Here is a 26712-nt window from a genome sequence, read left to right as displayed (position 1 = left end):
AAAAAAAAAAAAAAAGATTTATTTATTTATTCATGAGAGACAGAGGGAGAGAGAGAAGCAGAGACACAGGCAGAGGGAGAAGCAGGCTCCATGCAAGGAGCCCGATGTGGGACTCGATCCCAGGACCCAGGATCACGCCCTGGGCCGAAGGTAGACACTAAACCACTGAGCCACCCAGGGATCCCTCCAACCTTGTTCTTAAACAACAGTTAGGTGTGCCAGCTCCAGAAGGGCACGCGGATCCCCTCCAGGCTCACACCAAATGGGGACCGACCCTCCCGGACCGAAGTTGGAAAAGACATTTCACCCCATCCAAAGCCTGAGCCTGAACTGCGACAGGGAGGAAGAAGTGTGTGGGGCACCCGTCCTGGGGGGCAAAGCTGAGCCCTGCACCAGCCCTGGGCCACCCTGGCTGCCAGACACTAATGCCAATCAGATCTTTCTACACTTCTGTTTCCTGTTGAGGGAAGGGTGACTCCCCAGGTCCGGTCTGGATCTAATATCCTAAGCTCCAACTCTGTGACCTAGGGACGCCCAGGCTACTCACTAACAGACCCCTGAGACAAGCGTGGCATCAAGCTGACAGGGACAGGAGTGGGGGCGCCTTGGCAGCTGGGGAGGTAGAGGCAGCCTGAGAGAGCAAGGGGACCCTTCCCCGGTCTGCCAGGGGCCCCGGGGGCCAGGGGACTGGAACTTTCCAGCATCGGGGAGCGGACACTGCCGGACCTAACCATGGTGACCTCCCTGCCTCTCAGCCCCCCAGCCCAACACCTGCAGCATCACAGCAAGGAGCACAGACAGGGCTGCAGCTGGGACCTCTGACCTTGAGAGCAAGGAAGCCGGTCACCCTCAAGTCTTCAGAGTCATGAGTGAGATGTCCAGAAAGAAGACAATTACTGTTTCTGAACAGATTCAGGCTGCTGTGCCCTGGCATGAATACCACCGCGTGTGCTTTCATTTGTACTCTGTATAAAAGCTCTGCTACCTGCTAACACAGGTTTCTACCTATTACAACAGAGGAAAATGAAGCCATTATCCGCATTCCGTGTAGTACCCTATGGTTACACATGGGCATCCAGCCAAGGGAGGGTTCTCAGCAAGCCTCTGTGAAAAATTCAAAAGCAAAATAAAGTCGTTACACTATATTGGATTAGCGTCAGGAAAGGAGGGCCAGGAAGTCAGCAGAGCCATGAGCAGAAAAAACTCCTTAGCTTCATTTTCTTCTCTTTTTTCTTTATTTTTCTTCTTTTTTTTTTTTTTTAACTTCTAGTTTCAGGGCTACCTTGAGCTTCTCAAAAACCAAAATTCCAAAATTTGGAATTAGCCAAATTTTACTGTCCTGACAGCCTATTATTCAATCAGTATACTTTGAAACCAAGTATGAAAAATTCAGTCCTTTGAAAGATACAGAAGCCAATGAGACATTGTTACGTATAAATATGCAGAGACCAGAAAAAAAAAAAAAAAAACACAAATCAGGGAACAAGAAAAGGTGAAAGAATAAATGGTTATACTTGTATTTGCTGACTTCCTTTAATACTCCAATAGAGGGACCCTTAGGTGGCTCAGTGGATGAGCGTCTATCTTTGGCTCAGGGAGTGATCCTGGGGTCCTGGGATCGAGTCCCACGTCGGGCTCCCTGCATGGAGCCTGCTTCTCCCTCTGTCTGTGTCTCTGCCTCTCTCTGTGTATCTCTTATGAATAAATACATAATACCTTTTTTTAAATGTAAAAATAAATAATACTCCAATAGAACGCTGATTCATCCAAGACCCCAGAGCTGCAAATTCAAAGTAATGAGAACCCATCCTTGGGTTCTCTTGACATCCCACGCAGGTTTATCACCCAAAAAAGGCTTATCTCCACCCAATCCAGAGAGCAACAATGTGGACAGTCAGCAGTATTCCCGAAGCCTCTGCACACAGGGCAGGAAAAGGTGCTAAGGGACCATGATCCCCCTCCTTCCCACATAGGACCCTAATAATAGGGACTAATGTAAAAAAGAAAAAGTGAGGGATATAATAAGCATAGGCAGGGGTCGATCTCCTGGACACAGAACATTGTTTTAGTAATGAAACAAAAATAACCTGGAGTTTTCAGATTTTACTAATACCTCAAAAACAGATGAATCTCAAACACAAATCATTTTTGACCACTAATACGGAGAGGGGTTTAACTTTAATTCTGATACTTCTCATGCCATAAACTGCATTCTCTAAGCACTCCTAATCTCAATTGTATTGTAAAACTATTTCTAGAATATTTGCTTACCCTATTTAAGACCATGACCCTCACAACTTCTCTTCCAGGAGCAGTTTACAGGGGAACAAAACCACAACCCTGAAGTGAGCGAGAAAAATGGAGGAAGAAGTTTTATCTTCCCACTTGTGATGTACTATGGCAAGCTTTCACAACCCTGCCTCCTTTAGGTAAACATAAAAATCTCACCCTCTCTTTTCATTGTACTGGACGTTGCAAAATTAAACACAGCAATGAAAAGTGTCACAGCAATGATATTTTCAAAGAAAAATATTTACAGTAACCTTGAAAGATTCATATTTTTTCTTCATTACCCAATGTTCTTAAAGACCCTTGAGGATGCTTGCTCAGTGAAAGGACAATAACAATCACTTCATCATCAAAGTGTTCTGCTTGTTTTCATACTCTGAAGTGAAGGAGAAAACCAGCCTAGCTAATGTATGTAAATGAAAGAAATAAGCTCATACCTGGAAACGCTTGTTTTAATACGAATAGGGAGATCACCACAGTAATCTGTAAAGTATGTCTGACACCTGAGTCAAATCCCTTTTCCAAAACTCCTCTTAGTCCTCTTTTCAAGAATATCAGAGAGAAAAGGTCTCCCCTCAAAAGCTCACAAAAGTGACTTACCACCAGTGACAAGAGTACATTACCTGGAGTCACCCAGCAGACAGACTGAATGTGATCTAACGTCTTAAAATTCACCTACAGGAAGCCTTGAGGGTGTCATCAAATTTTTAAAAATTAAAAGGTAATGGACACCTGAGTGGTTCAGTTGGTTGAGCGTCTGACTCTTGATTGTGGGTTGGGTCATGATCTCGGGGTCCTGGGATCCTGCCCCCACACTGGGCTCTCCTGCCCTTTCCCCTGCTCACATTCTCTCTCTCTCTCTCTCTCTCAAGTAAATAAATTTAAAAATAAATAAATAAAAATAAATAAATAAAACAGTGGCTTTAATTTTTAAAATCAGCTATAAATGCACAAACTATAATGTTGGATCTTTATCCCATGGAGTATCCATTTCTGCGTATCTAGAGCTTCAATTTCTTCTACCAAATATGCAGTGCTCCAACTGAAAACTGTTCAGAAGTGCAAAGAAGTCGGTTTTTTCCCCTGGAGTTCCCCAGAGCTACTATGTCTTTTTACTCACAAATCCAGCAAGCACATTTCCCTCTGATAACCCAGCAAAGGACAGACCCAAGGGTTATCATTCAAGGATTTACAAAGCAAGGTGCACCACCTTTAGCACATTTGTTTGGATGTGAATAACCACCTAATTAGTGGACAGAGGTCTTCTAGGTTAAGGGGGCAGTTGTGAAGGCCATTGTTTCCTAATCTGACCCCAAAATAGGGTTCTTCTTTTGATTCAAATACCTTGCGAGAATGTTGAGAGCATTTCAAAGCTCAAGTGGTGGTCTCCTACCCTGAAGAAACAGGACAGACTTCATTTCTTCCATCATGACTTCAGGGATACATGACACCCAGAGCAGGTGAACACGATTTCAATGATCACAGCCAACAGCAAAAGCAGTATTGGAACTATGGCTACACTGGAGATTCGGTAGCTTCCACTGAGCCATCAGTTCAGCCAGTTCAACACTTGCCTTGAAATGGACAAGGACACCGTCTGAAATTCCTCCTTCTCCCCTTCCTCTTCAACAAAGTTGGGACCGATGTAAAACTCTGGTTTTCATGAGAATATCTTTAATGGGGACTTCTTTTATTTTCAATTAAGGAATGATTTAATAGAAAACTTCCACTGTCTTTGTGGATTTCTGGTTCTCTGTTCCCATTCCATCTGCTCTCTCATGTAGAAGTCACTGCTCCAGAGGACAAAATTTTTGTCGTTTTTTAAATAAATTTTTCACAACTAAGGTTCATCATTACTCAGCTTTTAAAAATATGTATAATATTTGGGGCGCCAGGGTGGCTTAGTTGGTTAGGTACCCAACTCTTGATTTCAGCTCAGGCCATGATCTCAGTTTCCTGAAACTGAGGAACCCCTCGATGGGCTCCACCCTCAGTGGGGAATCTGCTTCTCTCTCTCTCTCTGTCCCTCCCCCCTGCTCACACCATCACGCACTCTCTCTAAAATAAAAAATTAAATCTTTCTAAATATATATACACACACACAATGTGCACCTTATTCTTTACAATATACATTCATGAATATATAATTTATAACTCAGGCAATTATTTAGGATCTGAATACACCCAGGAATTCTGAAGACTGCTTGGCCAGGCCTGCAAAGAGAAAATATTGAACTTACATACTGGAGTCTAAGGCTACCCTGGGCCCCTCATCATGTAAGCAAGCTTTTTGATCATTTCATGTATCCTAATAAATACAAAAATATCATTAGCAGGTAGGACACTCCTTTTAAGATATGCACATATGACTTGTGTAGTTCTGACATCTTCCTCTGTCCTCCAAAAAAAACAGAAATTTGTCAGCATTGCTTTCTTCTTATTTAAAGTTCCACATTGTTATTCTTGCCTCAGGGTGACCCAACATGGCAGCTCACAGTGTCACAGAGACTCGATGAAAAAGGCCCAGTGTTGACCTCTCCAACACGAGTGTCACATGGTTGTACATTAACAATAAAGTCCATTATTTCCTGTAATTATGATCTCATTTCACACCCCTTCCTCCCAACTATGAGAAAAAGAACTCTTTCCCCTTTGCTTGACAACAAAATATTCCATGATCATAGTCTTCTTTTTCTTCAAAATGCTAAATAGATCAGTTTCTCTGGGGTTTTGTCTAACTATGTAATGTATTTATTTTATTTTTTAGTTGAAATATAATTAATATACCATCAACTTCTTTTCTTAAATCTATAGTCCAAGTTATATTTTCTAAGGCACTGTTACAATGCAAAGAAATTTAGTATGTGCTGTTAACTGTAAACATCATTAGACTGATATATTTTATAGTATCTTGCTAAAATTATACCTCTTTTGGGCATCATCCCATTTTTCTCAGTTATGCACTTTCAGAATGGACTTTTAAAAAGCATCAGCATATAATATCCTCCCCCCAAAATGGGAGACTCTTTAAATGAAGTATTTTATTCAATCATCTTCATTAAGTGTTTATACTCAAAGTAACATCACTGCCTCATGGAAAAATGGAGGGAAAAAATAAAATCACCCTTAGTCCCATTATCTAAATTCAACTACTATTATATTCACAAATTAATATTCACTGTATTTTTTTTACACAACAAGTGGAATCTGCAGGGGGTCCTGAATGCTGGCCATGGACCAGTCACAGAACCCACCTTGTGTATCAGAAACACAGGCTCCTGGCTGTCTGGCTGGTAATCCTGATCCAGGAGATCTGGGGTGAAGCCATACAGTATTTATTAATTTATTAATTTATTTAGTTATTTAAAGTTTCACGATTATTCTGATGCACAGTCAACTTTGGGAATCACCAGTTTCAAGCACAGATTTTAGGTCCCCCAGGCCTGGGTCCAGACCTGGTTCCATCAGCTAACATGGTGGAGAAAGGTTATCCAATCTCTCAAAAGCTCAGTTCCCTCATCCACAAAACGGGTGCATCAAAAGCCATTTATAAAAATTCAATGAGGGGACAACTGGGTGATTCAGTGGTTGAGCATCTGCCTTCGGCTCTGGTCACAGTCCCAGGGTCCTGGGATCTAGTCCTGCATCAGGTGCCCCACAGGGAGCCTGCTTCTTCCTCTGCCTATGTCTCTGCCTCTCTGTGTCTCTCATGAATAAAAAAATAAAATATTAAAAAAAAAACTAAAAAGATAAAAGTTCAATGAGAAAATACTTGGCACTGTGCCCATAAGACAGTCATTATTCAGTACCTAGTACTTCTTATTCTTCCCCATTTTTTCCTATGCACCTTGTTTGATATTTTGTTCTGATTTATACTGCTATGAAACATCACATGCATTTCACATAAACTATGTAGTATAGACATTTTCCATGTGGTTCCATAACCATCATAGACATGTGAACAGCTGTATATCCATCCAGTATGTAGAACTATAATTTACTCTCTACTAATGATATTTAGGTTACTTACAATCTTTCTTTCCTTTTTTTAAAGATTTTATTTTTTTATTTATTTATTTATTTATTTATTTATTTATTTATTTATTTAGAGCGCAGGTGAGAGTAAGGGGAGGGGCAGAGGGAGAGAGAGAATCTCAAGCAGACTCCAAGCTGAGAGAGGAGCCTGATTTGGTGGGGGAGGGGGCTCCATCTCAGGACCCTGAGATCAGAAATCAAGAGTAGGACATTCAACCAACTGAGCTCCTCAACCCAGGAGCTCCACAATCTTTCTTAAAAATTGTATAATGTGGGATCTCTGGGTGGCGCAGCGGTTTAGCACCTGCCTTTGGCCCAGGGCGCGATCCTGGACACCCGGGATTGAATCCCACGTCGGGCTCCCGGTGCATGGAGCCTGCTTCTCCCTCTGCCTGTGTCTCTGCCTCTCTCTCTCTCTCTCTCTCTCTGTGTGACTATCATAAATAAATAAATAAATAAATAAATAAATAAATAAATAAATAAAAATTGTATAATGCATAGCTTCCTACATATAGCTCTCTGTAGTTTGGATTACTACCTTCAAAATAGTTCTAAAAATAGGTTTACTACATCAAACTATGTGAATATTTACAAGGCTTTTCGTTACATACTGACAAGATCTTTTCCCCAAAAAATGTGTTTTTCAATTTATACTACCTTTGTCAATATATTAAGATTCTCAGACTTATCTTGCCTTTAACAGATCTGAGTCATTTTTCCCCAGTGTTAAAATATCTAAAAAGATAAACCGAGACACATTAAATTTTTAAAAATTTTCTTGAGCAAACAATTCCAGTTGAGGGTCTCCCCAGTAGAGCAGAAGTATTTATAAAGAAGACAGGGAGGGACGCCTGGGTGGCTCAGCGGTTGGGCATCTGCCTTCAGCTCAGGGTGTGATCCTGGAGTCCGGGGATCAAGTCCCACATCAGGCTCCTTGCATGGAGCCTGCTTCTCCCTCTGCCTGTGTCTCTGCCTCTCTCTCTGTGTGTCTCTCATGAATAAATAAATAAAATCTTAAAAATTAAAAAAAAAGAAGACAGGGAAGTAAAGCAAAGCAATTATTTAATTGGCTATAATTTAAATTTCTGCCTTACGTGGGAAATTTATTCAGCTGTTATGATAGTTGTTCTTGAGTTCCATTTTCTCAGATTCAAGAAAATCTAGATGACTTTGGATTTAATCTGTTTACACAGGCTATGAAGGGCACTAAAGCTACTCCTGTCTAATGGCCTCCTTGTTTAACTATTTTATCAAATGGTACTTTAAAAATTGCCACCAGCAGCCAGTTAGCATTAACTATACCTATAAGTATACATATATTATACTTCTAAATCCATATTACATAGGGAATTGGAGTAGGACATAAAAACTGAAGGTTAGGGGCACTTGGGTGGCTCAGTCTGTTGAGCTTCTGCCTTTAGTTGAGGTCATGATCTTGGGGTCCTGGGATCGAACCCTGCATCAGGCTCCTCAGTGGAAGTCTGCTTCTCCTTCTCCTTCTACAGCTCCCCCTGGCTTGTTCTCTCTCTTTCTCTTTCTCTCTCTCTCATCAAATAAATAAATAAAATTTTTGAAATAAATACTGAAGTTTATAGTCTCCACCCTCAAAGAAGTTACAATCTAATGGGAAAGACACATTCATAGTGAACTGCTAATATAAGCAAGTAGGATACAAATGCCAATCCTTTTAAAATATGTGATTGTATAAATGGTGATCATGCCAACTTTTGTGACTTTTGAGAGGCAGTATCTTAATTGAAATGACTGAGTAATCTTTTTGGCAAGAGGACAAAGTTGGCACAATGACCCACCTACTCAGGAAATTAAATATGTTAGCAATACTATGTTAGCAGTACAGAGGACTGCATTCACTCATTTGAGTGCACATGCTTAAATCATCAGAACTTTTGAGCACCCAGGGTCAGGGCTTAGGGAAAAGTACTCACATTCTCTCTGGCACAATTGCATGTACTCTAAATCCCTCTCCATGAATGTAAAAGCATTTTCTGAATAGACCATACTCTTGACCCTCAGATGGGCCAACACGGATTTACATTCTAACAGAGAAGGCAACCTTCCAGTCACTGAAATTATGTGAACTCACCAATTCACATCAAACTGCTCTTTAGAAATAACTTCAATTCACATTCTGTTAGCATGAAAATGATCCCTCCCTCTTCTACTAATAAATCTCCAGAAATTTTAAAGGAACAGGGGGAGAGGGGGTAAAAAATCATTGAAAGCAATATAATGCTTATTTCAGCAAAGCTCCCTTTTTTCTTTCATCTGTAACGCCATTTTAAAAGTTTACACACATTAAAAGGTATTATGCACAATGTGACTTTATCAACTTATCATTTTGAGTCCATATAAATTTAAAATATAACTTACTCAAATTACATGCAAATTAGCTGATTAAATTTGCTGTTACATTTTTCAGCACAAGTATAGCTACTTACAGCTGGACTTTAAGGAAGCTGGTCATTTTATAAGGAGTGATCCTCGACTTCAGAACAAAAGAAACTGGTATTATATTAAGAAAATGACATTTTTGAGTCTTCTGAGCCTTGTTTTCTCCATAGAACCAAAGAGATATATAAGTGCTCATTTTTCAAAGAAAGTAGGGGGGAAATCACCAGATTAAAACTTTTCTGTACAATAAACCTTTTATCATTAGCCATACAGGCTGAGCGCATGCCATCAGCAATTTCCATCTGATTTTGTCTTTGTGGGCTTCTCCAAACTGAAGACTTGCCTCCGTTACAAGAAGCTTCTATTCTCTTTCTGGTCTTTATTTATTCCTTGATTTGGCATAAGTAGTTTAAAACATAAATCAACCCTTTCCACATGAAAAAGATGGAAGATCTAAAACAGCAGAGGAGAAGGACAACAACGAACACTGTCATCCAAAGGAACAGCATGACACTCCATATGTTGGGCCTGAACCAAAGAGCTGGTGCTTGCTTGTAACATCTGGAGATCTCTTTGCAGAACTGTCTGAGAGTGCTGTGTGCTTTGTGAGCCAGTTTAACCCAGAACAATGCCAACATCCCTCATTTTTTTGCCTCTGAATGCTAAATCTAAGACACTTGCACAGCCTGAACAAAAAAAAATAAAACAAAGTGTCCAGTTTCCAAATGACACTGATGTAGCCTCTTTAGAATAAATGGGTCCCACTCCCCCTGCACTCCCCTCTCCTCTCCCCGCTTTGAAGCCTGGTCAAGTGGGAGCATCCTCAACTGCCTCTAGTCCATGTCGACACTGTCTGAGGCTAGGAAGGGAATGCTTTACCAACTCACATCTACACTGGCTCCTTCCTGGGAAATGCAAGGTAGCACCCGTGGTTTTCTTTCTCTCGGTGATGGTGGAGAATTTGGGGCTCACTTATCTATAGAATAATCAGGTTTGCGAATCATTGCTCTAGTGACAAGGTCAAAAGGAAAACACCAAAGATGGTACTTAATTCTTCATTTGTAAAACTGGCAGTGACCACTTGAGAGTAACATTGCACCATTTCCTCACAACGCAAATGATCTGGGATGCTTGGGTGGCTCAGTGGTTGGGTGCCTCCCTTTAGCCTATGGTGTGATCCTGGAGTCCTGGGATCCAGTCTCTGCATCAGGCTCCCTGCAGGGGAGCCTGCTTCTCCCTCTGCCTATGTCTCTGCCTTTCTCTCTCTGTGTCTCTCATGAGTAAATAAATAAAATCTTTATAAAAAAATGCAAATGATCTATAAGAAGCTGATACTGTAGGGCCTCCCAGATAAATAAAAAAGTTCCAAACAAGACCAAACGTATCAGCTACTACAGCATGTTAAATGGTTCAATATACCTAAAAGGCAAATACTCTTCACCCTGAGTTAAAATTCAAACTCTAACTATATCTTGCTTATAAAACACACATTAAAACAGAAGGATACAAAAGACTAAAATGCTAGGCATGGAATCTACATTTAAAAAAATTCACAAGAGGATCTGGGGCTCCTGGGTGGCTCAGTTGGTTAAGCGTCTGACTCTTGGTTTCAGCTCAGGTCATGATCTCAGGGTTATAAGATCGAGCCCTGCGTTTGGCTCAATGGAGAGTCTGCTTAAGATTCACTCTCTCCTTCTCTCTTTGCCCCTCTCCCCATTATGCACTCACTCTCTCTAAAAAAACGACAACGACAAAACCCAAAAGATTGGGGTGCCTCAATGGCTCAGTCAGTTAAGCATCTGCCTTCGGCTCAGGTCATGATCCCAGGGTCCTAAGATAGAGCCCCACGTAAGGCTCCCTGCTCAGTGGGGAGTCTGCTTCTCCCTCTCCCTCTGCCCTGAATCATGCCTCTCTCTTCCCCCCCGCCCTCTATCTCAAATAAACAAATTAAATCTTAAAAGAAATTTTTAAAAAAGAAATTACAGTACAAGAGAAAAAATTCTCAATGATAATGAAGAAAGCCAAAACCTTCATCCCACAGAAATGATTATCAGTTTTGGTGTATGATGCCACTCATATGAAGTTCAAAAAAGGAATGAACACATATTTGGCAAACTTACAAAACAAAATCAAATGAAGGAGTAACAGAAATTTCAGGATAATTATTATCTTTGGTGGAGAGAGAAGAGGATGCTGTTGAAGAAAAGTGCAAAGATGCTGCATGTCATTCTTAAATCACAGATGCACATATTTTGTTTTAATATTATTGTGTGTGTGTGTGTGTGTTTATGTATGTATGTACATATTTTGTGGAAATTTTTTACGTATACCACTTGGTATTTGGAAACTTTTACATATTTATCAGTTGTGGGTCACTGTGCCAACAGCTGTACTGATATATTCTAACAAGACCATGTCCAGATCTGGAGCTATGATATTAGTCATTACTTCATTAAGCTTGCAATTCTCTGCCGTTCTGCACCTGTCATACTTCAGAGCTAAATGGGGTTGAGACAGAAATTTCCATCCTGAACCTTTCAAGTCTTTGATAGTAGTCTTAATCTCTGTGAGCCTCTTCTCCAAAGACACAAAAGATTTTATGACTTTTGTTGGAGGTGGAGAGACCCAGGGCTTCCACATCCCTCTCAATGCAAACAGTCCCTACTTACCCAGTCTCTAGATTGGGAAGGCAATCTAGAGATTCTCACAGTTGCTGAGAACATCAATTCCAACTCCATCTTCTGTGGACTTGGCTTTATGAGCTCCACTGATCCCCTGACAAAGCCAAAGTTCAATAAATGAAAATGGTCTCATTAAAAAGAGAGACAGAGAAATGACAACCAGTTTTAAATGGGTTGACAGCTCAGACTCTGGAATCAGATTGAAATTTGAGATTGCTTACTCATGCAAGATTACTCTCTGAACCTCAGTTTTCTCCTCTACAAAATAGAAATAATGTTATCATTACCCCTATAAGGATTAAAGGAGACAACGTATCAAAGTGCTTGGAATAATTCCTGACCCATATGACCAACTCTTGGAGTAGCACCAGTACACATTTAATAAAATGAAGGAGCATATGGCGTAAAGATTGTGTTCTAGAATGTTCCTTCTTCAGTATAAGAGGAAACATTAAAGATACAGGAAGAGGAGAAGATGCTAGAATAACCCCCACTGCCTGGGAGTGCTCAGAGACATGGTTTCTGAAGTACTGGTTTCTTTGCTCTACATCGGCGCTTCGCAGTTACAAACTTAAAGCTTCTTTCTTATTTTTTTTTTTAACAAATTAATAATCAGACTCTGATGAAAGGAAAGTGATCAACCCAGGAAAACTGTGGTCACAAAATCCCCCGTAACAACAAACCATTCATCTCTCCTAAGATTCTTTATTAACTCCAAAGTCAGCAGGCTTTCCAAGTCACCCTACCCTGCGCTGCGCAAGACCATTCGAGAAGGAACCCATGGGGAAAGGATGGGTCATCAGAATCTAGGGGGCAAGACTTTATGGATCAAGCACAGCTGCATCAAGCCGAAGTCAAAGAGGGAAGGAACCAAGGATTGGTGCAGGGGTGGCCACAAACACCTACAGCTCTCTGGGGTGAGCATGTAGGAATGTCCTGCTGACAGCAGGCTTGGAACTGCACCACCGCCCCATGAACAGAACACAGCCTAAAGGGCCAAGAGCCAAAGGTTTGGGAATATCTACAAAGAAATAAAACTTCATCTTGAGAATCCTATCAATCCTCCAAGGGGTTAAATATGTAGACAGTTCTCCCCCTTTCCCACCATGAAGGGGTCAGCCTGGAATTTCTGAAATAAAGTTCCTTAGAAGAGCAGGTACTGAGCTCTATTGTCCTATCAATGGATACCTAAGGGGAACTTTAGTTTCTAGAAAAATCTTGGTGGGGGGCGCTACCTAGAAAGGCAGAGATGTAATCATAATCTTTTATTGCAAAGGTGTGAAAGGAAAAATTGCCTAAACCCTGGAGGGAAAGTAGAGGGAGGGTATCTGACCCAGCACTGGAGGAAGGCTGGCACACAGGAGGATGCTGACCGCAACTTTCCCCAGGAAGTAACAAAGCAGAAGCCTGGCAGCTGTGCTTCGAGCCAGCAGCCCCTCAGCACCCTGGGCTGCCTGAGGACACGGGCTGCTGCAATCCCAGGTGGGAAGAAGATGAAATACCACCAGATTGTACTACAGCCCCTGAAGACATTGGTAAGCCTTTAGGGCCTCCAGGGACCCCTAGATTCATGAGAAGAAGGTTATTCTGGACGTACTACTAATCAGCCAGCATTCAGCAGATTGAGGGACTTTATACGCTCCCCTTGTGTTTGGTATTGGGAAAGGAGAAGGGGACATCCTGGTTTCAGAGACAAGTCATTTTGCATCAACAGATGTGCTCTTACTTTAGAAAATTCTATTTGAGGGCCTTCACAAGAATTTGAAAAAATAGAGGAATTTTATTGTGTGTTTTAAGAGTTAAACTGACAGCACAGAGGTATGCTCTCATATTGTTAACATCACAACAACAGCTTCACGCCCAGTCTGTTCCACGTGGTGTCCACCACCACCCTGTGGACTTTCTTATCAGTTGGGTCTGCCCTCCCAGGAGGATTTACCATTATCTCCACCCCAAAATGACTCTGATGGATCCTCTTTACCTTAAGTTATTTATCAAATTCTTCAGAGATACCTCTCATTCTGGTTTTTGACAGTGTCCTAATTTACTGTTCTTTATCAAGAGAGATTGACTGTGGGGCGCCTGGGGTGACTTAGTCAGGCGTCTGACTCCAGATTCATCTCAGTCATGATCTCAGGGTCGTGAAATCAAGTCCCGCATCAGTCTCTGCAATGGGCATGGAGCCTGCTTGGGCTTCTCTCTCTTTCCCTCTGCCCCTCCCTCCAACCTGCTCATTCACTCTCTTTCTCGCTCTCCAAAAAAAAAAAAAAAGTATTGATATTAAAAAATCAAAAGCTGATTTAAACATCCTCTGATGCCAGTGTGATTCAAGTTTATTAAAAAGTTCTTCGCACAGGATCTTCTTAAGGATAAATTTATTTAGGGCACCTGGGTGGCTCAGTCCATTAAGCCTCTGCTTTTAGCTCAGGTCATGGTCTCAGGATCTTGGGATCGAGCACCACATTGGGCTCTTTGCTCACCGGGGAGCCTGCTTCTCCCTTTCACTCTCCCTCTGTGCTCTCACCGCGCCCTCTCACATAGATAAATAAAATCTTTTAAAAAAGGTAAATTTATTTCTATATGTGCATATATGTAATACTTATATATTAGATTATATTCACAGCTTGTACCTTATCAATACATCTGTTTAACCTCTTCATTCAGATAAACCAGATTATTAATTTAAAAAGTTACCAAAAAAAGTCTGCAATTGTTATGTCTACAGCTATAATACAGAATGGAAGGATTCAAAACTTGTTTTACAAATGCATAAAATGAGGAGAACAATGACACAAGTACATCTCCAACCCCCAAAGGACCATGGTAAAGCCCACCTCATATACATCATTGTGGGAGATACTGTACACAGGATGAAACCTTTAAAATTATTTGTAGCAAGTAGTTTGTATCCAACAAACCTCTCTGGGTTTTTTACCCCAAAACACCTGAGTGCTTTCACTCTAGCACAAAAGACAGAGACAAACATTTTTCAGTCTTATGCTTTTAAAAAGAATTTGGTGATAACTGGCAAATTTACCTCTTAATACAAGAGGGAAACAAACATGTGCTCAAGATCAGAATTAAGCCCTACCAGATAAAATTTACAAATCTCTGCCAAGCCTCTCAGTTATCACAGCAAGCCTGGGAGTCTCCAAAGTTCATTCTAAATGCTTTATTACAATGAAACTGACACACCTTGGCTGAAAACATCTTTGAGCCAGAGTGAGGTATTCCATAAAAATATTTTTATGACTATCCAGAAATTAATAAAACTTGACATGCATCATCGTTTGCTGTTTAGACTTCATCCTGAGATTTTAATAGGAGAGGTAAGGTTCTCTGAGAGGGATGCCCATGTCTGAAACTTTTCTGGATATTCTACAGACCCCCATCCAGTGCTCTGTGTTTATTGGATGCTCAATGCCTTGTCTTCACAGAATAAAATCCCAGGAGGCCCCACATGACCTGGAGGCCAAGAGCCCCTCTGACCTCATCTCCTGTCCTGCCTCCCATTCTTTCACTGGCTCAACAAGCCTCAGCCTCGCTGGCTCTTTCCGTTCCTCCAACATGTCAAGCTGATTTCCGTGTGCTCTTGCATTGTTGGCAGACTGCTCATCAGTCAAGTGCCACGTGAAATGAGATGTTATGACAGGGAAGTCACTCAAAACACTGGTGGGGAAGGACACTAGCTTTGGGGGCAAAAAGTGAAGTATTTGCTGTCCTTTGCCTAAGCCTTGCAGAAAGATTCTTCACCACACAAAGTAATGAACCGACCTGTTTGGTGCAAAGGAAGCTCAAACAGAGTGGTACAAGGCAACAGCCTGGACCCTGGCACTGGTTTCTCTTTTCTGTTGTGTCACTGAAGAGAAAAGAAGAACGTAGCCACTTCCAGCCAAGCCAGTTGCCACTGAGCCATCTGGTCCCCTAAATTGTTGGGAGAGGATGTGTATTGGAAGGAAATTTTGGTCCGGACAACCTGACCAAAGGGAAGGGAAGGGTAGGGAAGAGGAAAAGAGAAGACAAGACAAAACAAAACTCACTGTCTGCACCCAGATCCTAGCTCTTTCTCTTACTAACTAGGTGTCCTTGGAGAAGTAATTGCTTTTCTGTCCCTCAATTTCTTCATCTATAAAATGGGTAAAATAATGATACCTAAATAGGATGGCTGTCTTAAAGATTCATTAATAATATGCTAAGTGAAATAAGAGAAAGCAAAAGACTATGTTATTTCATTTATATGTGGCATCTAAACAACAAAACAAATTAACAAACAAGTAAAAAGTAGAAACAGATGCATAAATACCAAAAACAAACTAGCGGTTGTGAGGGGGTTGGGAGAGTGGGGGGAGAGCAAACTGCATGGAGGAAAGAGGGAGACAGGCCTGCAGTTATGGAGTGAATATGGGATGAGAGGTACAGCATGGCGAATATAGTCAATGGTGATGGAATAGTGTTGAATGGTGATAGATAACAGCTACATTTGTAATGAGCACGGCAAAACATATAGACTTGTTGAATCCCTATGTTGTACACCTGAAACTAATGTAACATTGTGTGTCAATATTATACGTTAACTTAAAAAAATTGGTTAATAAAAATAAAGCACTTAGACAATAATAAAGGATCAATAAATGTTGACTATTATCCCATTTCTCCTCATCACTCTTTATCCCATCACCTGCATAAATTTTACAGCACTTGTAACTATGTGACATTCTCATGTCTTTGGTTTTCGAAATGTCTGTTGCCCCATTAGAATGGAACCTCCAGGGACGCCTGGGTGGCTCAGCAGTTGAGCGTCTGCCTTTGGCTCAGAGCGTGATCCTGGGGTCCCAGGATTGAGTCCCACATCAGGTTCCCCACAAGAAGTCTGCTTCTCCCTCTGCCTATGTCTCTGCCTCTGTGTCTCTCATGAATAAATAAAATCTTAAAAAAAAAAAAAAAGAATGGAACCTCCAAAAGTACAAGGACTGTGTCTGACGGGTTTTCCACTTCAGTTCCCAGAACAAATCCTAGAAAACAGATGGAGTTCCAGTTGTTGAATAAATCAGTACCTCTCATTCAAAAAACTTCATAACACTCATTAATCAATCCCAACCATCAGTCTACAAATATTATTTAATAGTAAGTTGACTCAAATAAACAAAATAAACTTTTGGGGGATTATATACAAACTTTTTTGGAGAATATACATTTTTGTTTGTTTTGGGGGTTGTTATTATTTAAAGGTTTTATGTATTTATTTGAGAGAAAGAGCAAGAGCAGCGGGGGTGGGTGGCAGGGAGCAGAGGGAGAAGGACAAGGAGACTCTGTGCTGAGTGCAGAGCCCAACATGGGGCTTGATGTGGGGCTCAATCCTACAACCCCAAGATCATCATGACCTGAACCAAAATCAAAAGGTGGTCACTTAACCAACTAAGCCACCCAGGTGCCCCTGTTGTTTTTTAAATAAACTCTACCCCGAACTTGGGGCTCAAACTCAGGGCTCCAAGATCAAGAGTCACATGCTCTACCAACTGAGCCAGCCAGGCACCTCTAGAAAAGAAAGAAAGGAAAGAAAGGAAAGAAAGGAAAGAAAAGGAAAGAAAAGGAAAGGAAAGGAGAAAGAAAGAAAGAAAAAGAATTTTTTTTTTAAAGATTTTATTTATTTATTCATGAGAGACACAGACACAGGCAGAGGGAGAAGCAGGCTCCATGCTGGAAGCCTGATGTGGGTCTCCAGGATCAGGCCCTGGGCTGAAGGCGGCGCTAAACCGCTGAGCCACTGGGGCTGCCCTGAAAGCGCCTGCGTGGCTCATTCAGTTAAGCATCTGATTCTATGTTTCAGCTCAGGTCTTGATCTCAGGGTGGTAACGTCCAGCCCCCAGCAATGGGCTCCACACTCAGCATGAAGCCTACTTAAGATTCTTTCTCTCCTTCTGCCTCTGCTCCTCCCTGCCTCCCTCTCAAAACAAAAACAATAACAAAACAAAACAAAACAACAACAAAAAAAAAAACAGAAAAAAAAACAAAGAACAAAACACACACACACACACAAACCCCTCAATTCTGTCTTAAAGTTTTATTTTAAGAAACCACTTCAAGAGAGCAACTCCTTTTGAGAAAACCAATAAGATACTGAAATAGAATAAAATCTTGGTGCCCATAAATTCTAAACAATTTTATAATATAAAACAGAAGTTCTGATTTAAAGTCTAAAAAGCATATAGCATATTTGGTGCTAAGTATTTGAAGACTGAAGGATAAAGTGGAAACATATAAAGAACCACTGGCAGGGACAGAGAACCAAGCCATGCCATACCCCCTGAGATGTGAAGTCAGGGACCCTATGGCATTGACTGCTTGATCTGACTACAGCGGGCAGGTGGGAAAACCCCATGAGCCCCAGCAGGAGGAGCATGTGCGCTCCATACACAGGTCTGTGGGAAGGCCCTCCAGACACAACCCAGCTAAAATGGTATCTTAAGGAAATACTCCTTGACCATGGCATGTACCTTAGAGTGTGACCACTCAAATACAGCTCCCATCACCTATCCCCACAACTGTGTCTATAGACTTAGCCAGAGCTCCTGGGTCTAATCCCTCCCAGTCCCATCCACCACTCCCACTGGCCCCAGAATTCTCCGTATATCAACAATCAAATCATGTCACCCCCTCCCTGCCACTAGTGGCTTCTAAATCATTACATCTGGGCCTAGCCTCCTTTTGCACTGTTGGATCACATCCGTCTCCCCGCCACCCAAACCAGCCCATTTCCAAACATGTCATGAGCAACCTCACATCTACTAACTCTGCTCATGCTCTTGCCTGCATAGGAAAGCTGTCCTGTTCTGAAGGAACCCCTTGCACCCCACACCTGCACAAGGTCTAGCTCAAGTCTCATCTCTGTGAAACCTCTCTACCAGCTCACAAGGCAGAAAGACCTGCTCCTTGCTCCCTTTTCAAAGCACTTCCCAGTTTTGTGGGAGTCTCCCAAGAAAGACTGCACACCTCACCAGTCTTTACAATCTCAAGAGAGACACAGAGACTGGAACTAGTACGCACTCAATAGACACATATGGGATTTACTCAAAATCTACAGCACAAATTTGAAATGTTCCTAGTTTCCCGAACACACATGTCCCATCTAAGGATCCTGGAAATCCAAAGCCTAAGCTTTTTGCTACATGCCCAGAGAAGATAATTTCTAAGGAGTGAATCTGACTATTCCAAATCAAAACTTCTCCTTTGACTTGCTTATTTTGCTTCATTTTGTTGGATCCATTATCACCTCCTCATTGCCCAACGCTCACCTGAAGTTTTACAGTTGGTTAGAACCACATACTTTTGGAATTACAGGCAAAAGTAATTTGGAATTGCTTGCACCTTTGATAGAGCAGACACCAGAGCCTGCAGCAGAAACGGAGGTTCCCACAGAGAATTAGTAGATAAACTCTCGCCAACAATTTAGCATTTTACGGTCATTACTGAAGCACAATTGGAATTCCAGTAGAAATTCTGAACCCCCAAAGCAGTTCAAAAGAAAGTGACCACTTGGATCCCAGCAGGCACCACTCCTGCTCCTTTATCTGATGCTTCTGTTTCAAGAGGCGGTGTCTTTGCTTCCCATCATGGTACTGAGTTCCGGGCTGAGCTGAGCAATGCAGCTGCTGCCCCCACCAGCTACCAGTCAGCTTGAGACGACTCTAGCTAATCAGCCGGATCAGGGCAAGAGTCAATCAACTACAGCAATTTGGAACCTTTCAAACTGCCAGAATATTTCTCTTTGGTTAATATGTAACAGGTTCTCAAATCCTACGATTTTACAAATTCTGCCTAGATGAAAAAAAAAATTAAAAATGTGAACTGAAACATTTACAAATCAAATGCTATTGATACAATGCCTGGGATGTCAAAATGGCATTAGCTTGGAGGACAAGGGTAGAGGGGAAATCAGATTGGCCATGTGCTGATAAATTTCAAAGATGGACGATGGGCACATGGGAATTCAATACAAGATTTTTGAATTATGCTACTTTTACATGCTTGAGATTTTTGAAAATGAAAAGGGAAAAACAGGAATGAAGTCAAGTTTAAAAGTAAACTATTAAAATGCTGTTATCTATACAGGGCATTAAAAATAACTACGTACATCCCTACTTTCTGATGTGTTGCAGCCCTACCTACAAGAGATCAAGTCTGGGAGGCATTAACCTTGGCCCCTTTACTAAGGCAGCTTAATTACAGGTACTCCACTGAGGTTTTTGGTAAAGTAAAAAAAGAAAAAATAAATAAAGCACCTTTTGAAATTTAGCGCAGGTTACAAAACACACAAGATGCAAGCAAGCCTTCCTGGTTTATTGTCTACTTGATTCAAAGGAAGCTTTGTAAAGATTTCTGCTATACAAAAACAGGCAAGATACAACTAAATTTTTTAAATGCTATAAATGTGCGACAGGCATACAGGAAGACACATTGGCAGGTATTAGCTAATCCGGCAGAGGAAGGCAGCCTGGCAACACCGGGAACGGGAACGGGTAACGAAAAAGGCGGCTTTACAGTCTTTTTGCGTTTGAACTTTTGACCTCCTCCCAAAATGTCATGAAAGAATTTTTAAGCCGTGGTACTTAGAAAGAATGCTTTCTTTCTTGAAATCGTTTCATGAAACACTGCTATTTACTATATGCGCTTTTACCCGCTGGGCCCAAGGTACAAAACTAAAAAGTGTATTCTAACAAGACATGCGACCTGGACGAAGAATACAGGAGTGCATTTACAAAAAATACAGGAGTGCAATTACTAAACAAATAAATAAATAAATAAAAATAAGAAAATCGACAGCAAGTCACGCAACCCGGGAAGCGCGCAGCGACCATCTCCTATGCCCCGTACACCCCCTTCTTTTGTTGAGGATCAGACTCCCCCCCCCCCAATTTCCTCGTGTCCCTTCTTCCCTTCAAGCGCACCTTGGAAAGGTGTAACTGGAAGCAAAACGAAATCTGCAGGTCCGCCTGGCGCCGAGCGGCGGGCGCGCGAACCCCGCGGAGCCCCGAGCCCGGGCCGCGCCCCCCGGGCCGACGGCGGGGAGCCACGGAAGGCGGTCGGGGCGCGGGGGGGCGGCAGCAGCGCCCGAAGGCCCGCGGCTACCGGAGGCGACCGGGATCCTCTCCGGACTCCTCGGGACCGCGCGCCCAAGGGCAGCCCCGCCGCCGAGCCTCCAGCGCCGCCGCCTACCTGCCGGCCGCAGGCACCGCCCCGCAGGAGCGCAGGGCTGCGCCGCAGGGAGGCTCCGGCGCGCGGCGGGGGGAGGCGGGGGGGGAAAGGTACGAATCCCCGTTTGGGGTGCCAGGAAGTTCCCCAATCCCGCGCCCGCGGAGGCCCGCCGGCCCCTCCCCCGGCCGGGGCTCGCGCGCGGAGGGCGGCGCGGGGCGCGCGGGGGAGGCAGGCGGCCGGGGCAGGGAGTGGGGGGCGGGGGGCGGGGGGCCGGGGCCCGGGCGCGGCAGCCGGACTCACCGAGGCAGCGGATGTGGAAGCCCGAGGGCGGCCGCAGCGCCCGGCGCGTCCAGCCCTCGCGCAGCGCCTCCAGGTGCTCCTCCTTGCCCTGGATCAGCAGGACCTGCTCGTCGATCCAGCCCAGGAAGAAGGTCTCGGCCACCGCGGCCGTGACCCTCTTGTTCCAGAAGTGCTGCATGTTCTCGGCTTTGAAGTCGGCGAAGATCTCGTAGCCGATGTGGTGCCGGGCGAGCTGGCGCGGCGGGGCGGGGGGCGCGGGCGGGGCGGCGGCGGCGGCCCGCTCCCCCGCCGGCCCCTCGGCCGGGCCCAGCACGATGGCCAGGGAGTGGGGCGCGATCTGCAGAAACTTCTCCATCTTCCGAAGCCGCGGGCGCCCCCGCCGCGCGGGCCCCGCTCGCCGCCGCCGCCGCCGCTCCGGGAACGGCCGCCGGGACGTCGCTGCGCGGCAGGCGGGGAGCGTTAGTGCCCCCCCGCGCCCGGGCTGGCCGCGCCCCCCCGCGCACCCCGCGCACCCCCGCGCACCCCCGCGCCCCGGCGCCCCGCGCCGCCCCGGGGTCGCCGCGCCGGGAAGGGGAGGGTGCGCGGCGCCCGCTCGGCCCGAGGTCCGGCGCGAGCTACCTGCAGCCGCGGGCCGCGGGGCGGGCAGCGCTCATTCTCCAGCGGCGGCACCCTCGCCTCCCTCGGCGCCCCGCGGCCCCGGCAGGGGGCGGAGACGCGGGAGGAGGAGGGCACTTCGCGCCGAGGCCGGGGCACCCTCCTGGCTGGACTTGGCCAGAGAAGTCTCCAGGAGGCCCAAGTGGAAGGTGGTGGGGGTGGCCCCGAAGGCCGGGGCGGGGTGGCGGTGAGGGGGGTGTTTAGGTGGCAGGGCTCAGGGGAGACCTGGAGCCCGGGGCGGGGGGGGGGGGGCACGGCGACACTCGGAAGGCAAGGATTCCCGAGCAGAGTGTCGCTCCTCCCCACGCTCCACCCACCCCCTCCACCTCCTGCTGGAACAAGTGGATTAGCTGACTGGTTGATGGGCCCTTGGAAGTGGCTTTTTTAAAAAACTTAGTCAAACCTCGAAAATGTGTCATCAGCCCCTCCTCCCAAACTCTTGTGGAACTCCCCTGTCATATCTCCATCACGCACCGTGGGCCGGCTACAGAAGCAGCCCAGTAATTCCCCCCCCTGTTACATGCACAACAGTCCCTTTACGAAGACGATACAGATATTACCAGGAAAAAGTAACAATCATGCTTTAAAAGAAAAAGAAAAACTCTTCGTTAAGGTTGTTTCTCTGCAAAATTGTGTCTTGCTCATTTTTCACTGAGAAAAACTATATTGTCATGTATCTAAAGCAATGACTATCAGAAGAAGCATTAGGGGTTAATGCTCCGCGGGAATGATTTTCCCAGTATAAAGAATGTTGGCTAGAATGCACAAAAAACTACCTCTTGAAAGATTGCTTGGAGCTTTGAAACAACAGGCTTTCCATTTTCTGCTACTCTTGTACAGGAAAGGCCTTAGGGCCATGTTTTTGTTTTGTTTTGTTTTTAAGATTTTATTTATTTATTCATGAGAAACACACAGAGAGAGGCAGAGACACAGGTAAAGGGAGAAGCAGGCTCCATGCAGGGAGCCTGATGTGGGACTCAATCCCAGATCTCCAGGATCACACCCTGGGCTGAAGGCAGCACTAAACCGCTGAGCCACCAGGGCTGCCCAAGGGCCATGTTTTTTTTTTTTTTTTTTTTTTATATATTTAAGATTTATGTATTTATTTATGACAGACAGAGAGAGAGAGAGGCAGAGACACAAGAGGAGGGAGAAGCAGGCTCCATGCTGGGAGCCCGACGCAAGACTCTATCCAGGGACTCCAAAATCGCACCCTGGGCCAAAGGCAGGCACTAAACCGCTGAGCCACCCAGGGATCCCCCAAGGGGCCATGTTTTAATGAAGGGTAAAACTCAAGCTTCCCCTCTCCTTGCCTCAGTGAAAAGAAAGCCCCTTTTACCCAAACACAGGGCTTAGGAGTTCAGCCCTGAGATGTCTGGACAAGTCCTACGGGCACACTCTTTCCACATGGAGCTCCAGGGGTCACTGTCTTCTCTGGGCAGCAATCTCCCTTGATAATAATAATAGAGTAGCATTTGATCAGCACTCATAGAATGCAAATCCTTACAACAGCCCTTTGAGTTAGATATGACCATGCCTATTTTGTGGAAGAGGCAAAAAGAACATTAAGTAATTTGTCTAGGGTTCCCCTGTCCGTGAAGCCATAGGACTGAAATCTAAACCTAGACCAGTTGTCTCCAAGGCTCAACCCCAGTGCTTTCATACCTGTTCCATTTAACTGACCAACCACTGGCAGATAAAATTTTCCAAAAAAGGCCTTCCATGGTGCCTCTCGAATAAATGATACTTAACATTTATCTTAGGTATCTATTGGAGCACAAGAAATCACCCCCAAACTTAGCAGCTTAAAAAAAAAACAAAACATTTATTATCTCACACTTTCTGTGAGTCAGGAATCCAGGTACAGTTCAACTGGATGCCTCTAGCTCAGTCTCTCATAAAGTTGCAGTCAAGCCAGAGCTATAGTCTTATCTGAAGGCTTGGTGTGGACCTGCTGCTAAGCTGACTCACTAAGCTGTTGGCCAGATTCAGTTTCTTGAGTGTAGTTGGACTGAGGGACTTAGTCCCTCCCTCTCTGGAGAGTCATTCTGTTCCTAACAATATGAACATCTACATACGGTAGTTCACAACATGCTAGATGGCTTTCCTCAGATCACCCAATTCAGAAATCACAATCTAATTTTGGAGGTGACATCTCATCATCTCTGCTACATTGTTTGCTAGAAGTGATTCACTAAAGCCAAACCCCAACCCCAAGGGCAAGGGATTACACAAAGGTATGAAGACCAAGAGGTAGGGATCATGTGAGGTCATCTTAGAAGCTAGCTACCACAACAACTAAAATGAAACAATGGGGGGCGCCTGGGTGGCTCAGTCCATGAAGCGTCAGCCTTCAGCTCAGGTCATTTTCCCAGGGTCCTGGGATAGAGTCCATGCATCCCTGCATCAGGCTCCCCACTCAGCGTGGAACTGTTTTTCCCTCTCCTCCCCACTCGTACTCTCTGTCGTTATCTCTGTCTCTCTCTCTCTCTCAAATAAATAAAATCTTTTTAAAAATACAAAATAAAATAAACCAGTGAAAAGTTTCCATTTTTACAATGTTTGTAATAATGTGAAACATTAAAAGGGAAACTTCTACTATAAGTGCTCTCTCTCACATACTGATAGCAAGCTCCTCACACACACACACACATACACACACACACACAATACTACTGATCCTCTGAACAGGTAGGGCTGTGTGAGAGTCTATACCATCAGAACTCAGTGGAATTAATATGAGGAGCTACCTAATTGATCCTTGACACTGTCATCACCTACATGATCAACCTCATTATCATCATTATGGCCTTTTATGATTACTCACAAAATGCCAGGCAATGTAGTAAGAACTTTTTATATATGTTGATATTATTGTGATTTTGTTCAGAGGATAAATATAATGGCAATAATATCTTCGAGATAAGTAGCCTAACATATTTTCATTTTCAACAACCCTCAGTTCCCAATTATCCATGAACTCAATTGTTCCTGCTCCACATCAGTTCACCAAAATCTGTCCACGAATATAGCTTTCTTTTCTTCCTTAGTCTTCCTCTCTCTTTTTCCCTCTCCTATCCCTGATTGAAGGTGCAAATGTTACTCAGTAGGGAACTGCTTTCTTCCCTAGATTCGGTATTCAGGACCTTTATGTTGACCCAAATGCCATGAAAATTTCCTGGTCAATTTCCAAGGAGAGGTGCTCAACATTTATCAAATGCCTCATTCTTAGAAAATTCAATAAGGACAAACAGTTATTATTCAGTAATAATAATTCAGTATTCAGTACTGAATTATTCACAGACATTCAGTAATTTCTCCAAGGTCAAAAAAACTACTAGCTGATCAACCCAAAATTTCAACCAGATCTATGACTCCAGAACCCCTGTTTGTTCAGCATTCACTGCAGCCTCCAAAAGAAACAAGAACCCACAAGACAGACCTAATGTCACTTCATTCAGAAGAAATACTTACACTGATTTCCTTGAAAACATGTAAGAAAAACAATCTAGAAGTGTTTGACTATTAATCAGACAAGAAACTCCCAAACCAAATCCAACACCCTGGGAAGAACACTTGCCTAGTTGTCTCAATCCTGAAGCTTGAGACTGAGTGATATTTTGTGCAGGACGTAAAGCCTGGGAATGAACTTCTTTGTCAGCATTTCCCCCCACTGCCTACAGTCAACAGCCAGCCATTCTTGTGGGGAAAGAGGGCTTTGCTAAACTTTCTCTTGTCCAGACTTATCAACTGCTGATTGTCCACTGGGATATAACAGAAGCTCAGACAATCATCACTCCAGGAGGTACATACCAGTCCAAGGGCCTTCACTTTGGAATTTCTGTTGGTGGCAGACCGTGTTTTCTAAAGACGGCTGCCATGATATTGCCCAGGGATGTGCATTCTGTAATATGACTTTGCCACTCCTTCATCCAGAGGGAGAGTCTCTCTGTCTCTCTCTCTCTCTCTCCCTCTTTGACTGTGGCCAGACCCTGTGATTGCTTTGACCAATAGAATAGAGTTGAATTGATGCTGTGCCAGTTCTGGGCATAGACCTTATTGGCCTCACTGCTCTCACTCCCACCTCTTAATCCAGTAGTAGTTGGATTTAGACTAATAAGTTTAAGGCACCAATTAATATGTCAGGAAAAATGACATCTGCACAAACCACTTAATAAAATCTTGCGGCAGTAGGAGTCCAGAGGACCAGTCCTAAGCCAGGCACCATAGAACAAGTGCAACTCCTCTTAGATCATCATGTTGTGAGAATGCTGGAGCTAGCCACATGAAGACGGTATGGAGAGAGAGCAGTGTCAGCCAATGCCCAGCCATTCTCGCCATCCCAGCTCATGCACCAGATACTTGACCTATGTGAGTAAAGGAGACATTCTAGCCCCAGCTGACCACCAAATACAGAAGAACGAGGACCCCAGACTGAACTCCAGTTAAGACATCTCTGGGTATTTAAGTCACTGCAGCCAAAGCTTCCAACTTAGTGTAGCAGAGGTGAGCCATCCCCACTGAGCCCGACTGAATGTCTAACCCACAGAATTGTGAGCATAATAAAGTGGCAGCCATTTTTCATCACAGAGTTTTGAGATGATTGGTTACAAAGCAATAGATAATTGGACCACTATTGGCTCTTGTTGTGTTTGCACGCTGTGTATGAAATTCAAATGTATAAGAATCCAGGCAGGAAATAGTATTTCAATGACATCCTGAGTGTGGTATCTATGGAAAGCCAACTTGTATAAAGAAAAAGGAAGTCCTGTTATGTTATTGTTTCATCACCAGTGCTGTAGTTGGATTTAGACTAACAAGTTTAAGGCACCAATTAATATGTCAGGAAAAATGACATCTGCACAAACCACTTAATAAAATCTTGCTGTAGTAGGACTCCAGAATTTCCAGAGTTTCTATAATCATGGGGTCACTGCTTCATCTAATTAAAAGCCTCATAATGAAATAAGTAAATAAATAAATAAAAGGGGGTGGGGCACCTGGTTGGCTCAGTCAGTAGAGCATATGACTCTTGGTCTTGGGGTCATGAGTTCAAGTCCCACCTTGGGTGTAGAAATTACTAAAAATATACATATATGTAAACTTAAAAAAAAAAGCCTCCTAAAAGGTTATTTCAAGGGTAATCCAC

The 26712-nt window shown here is 43.7% G+C and overlaps 1 protein-coding gene across 3 annotated transcripts in view; it reads right to left on the bottom strand.

Annotated features, from left to right (window-relative positions):
- The window catches only part of STOX2 (storkhead box 2), a 255657-nt gene that overhangs the window by 194174 nt on the left and 34771 nt on the right, over positions 1-26712 (bottom strand). For 2 of the 3 annotated variants that reach the window (XM_077848670.1, XM_077848674.1), the window contains exon 1: positions 20910-21172. The exons of the other annotated variant lie outside the window; for it this stretch is intronic. In XM_077848670.1, coding sequence (XP_077704796.1) covers positions 20910-21087 — 178 coding nt within the window. In that variant the 5' untranslated portion in view covers positions 21088-21172. Of the gene's footprint in view, positions 1-20909; positions 21173-26712 lie in introns of those variants that run through there. 3 annotated transcript variants of the gene reach the window in all.

The sequence above is a fragment of the Canis aureus genome, chromosome 15, assembly GCF_053574225.1.
Source record: "Canis aureus isolate CA01 chromosome 15, VMU_Caureus_v.1.0, whole genome shotgun sequence".
NCBI classification, from domain to species: Eukaryota; Metazoa; Chordata; class Mammalia; order Carnivora; family Canidae; genus Canis; species Canis aureus.
The sequence above is the reverse complement of the archived record's forward strand: the minus strand, read 5'-3'. Positions and strand labels throughout refer to the sequence as shown.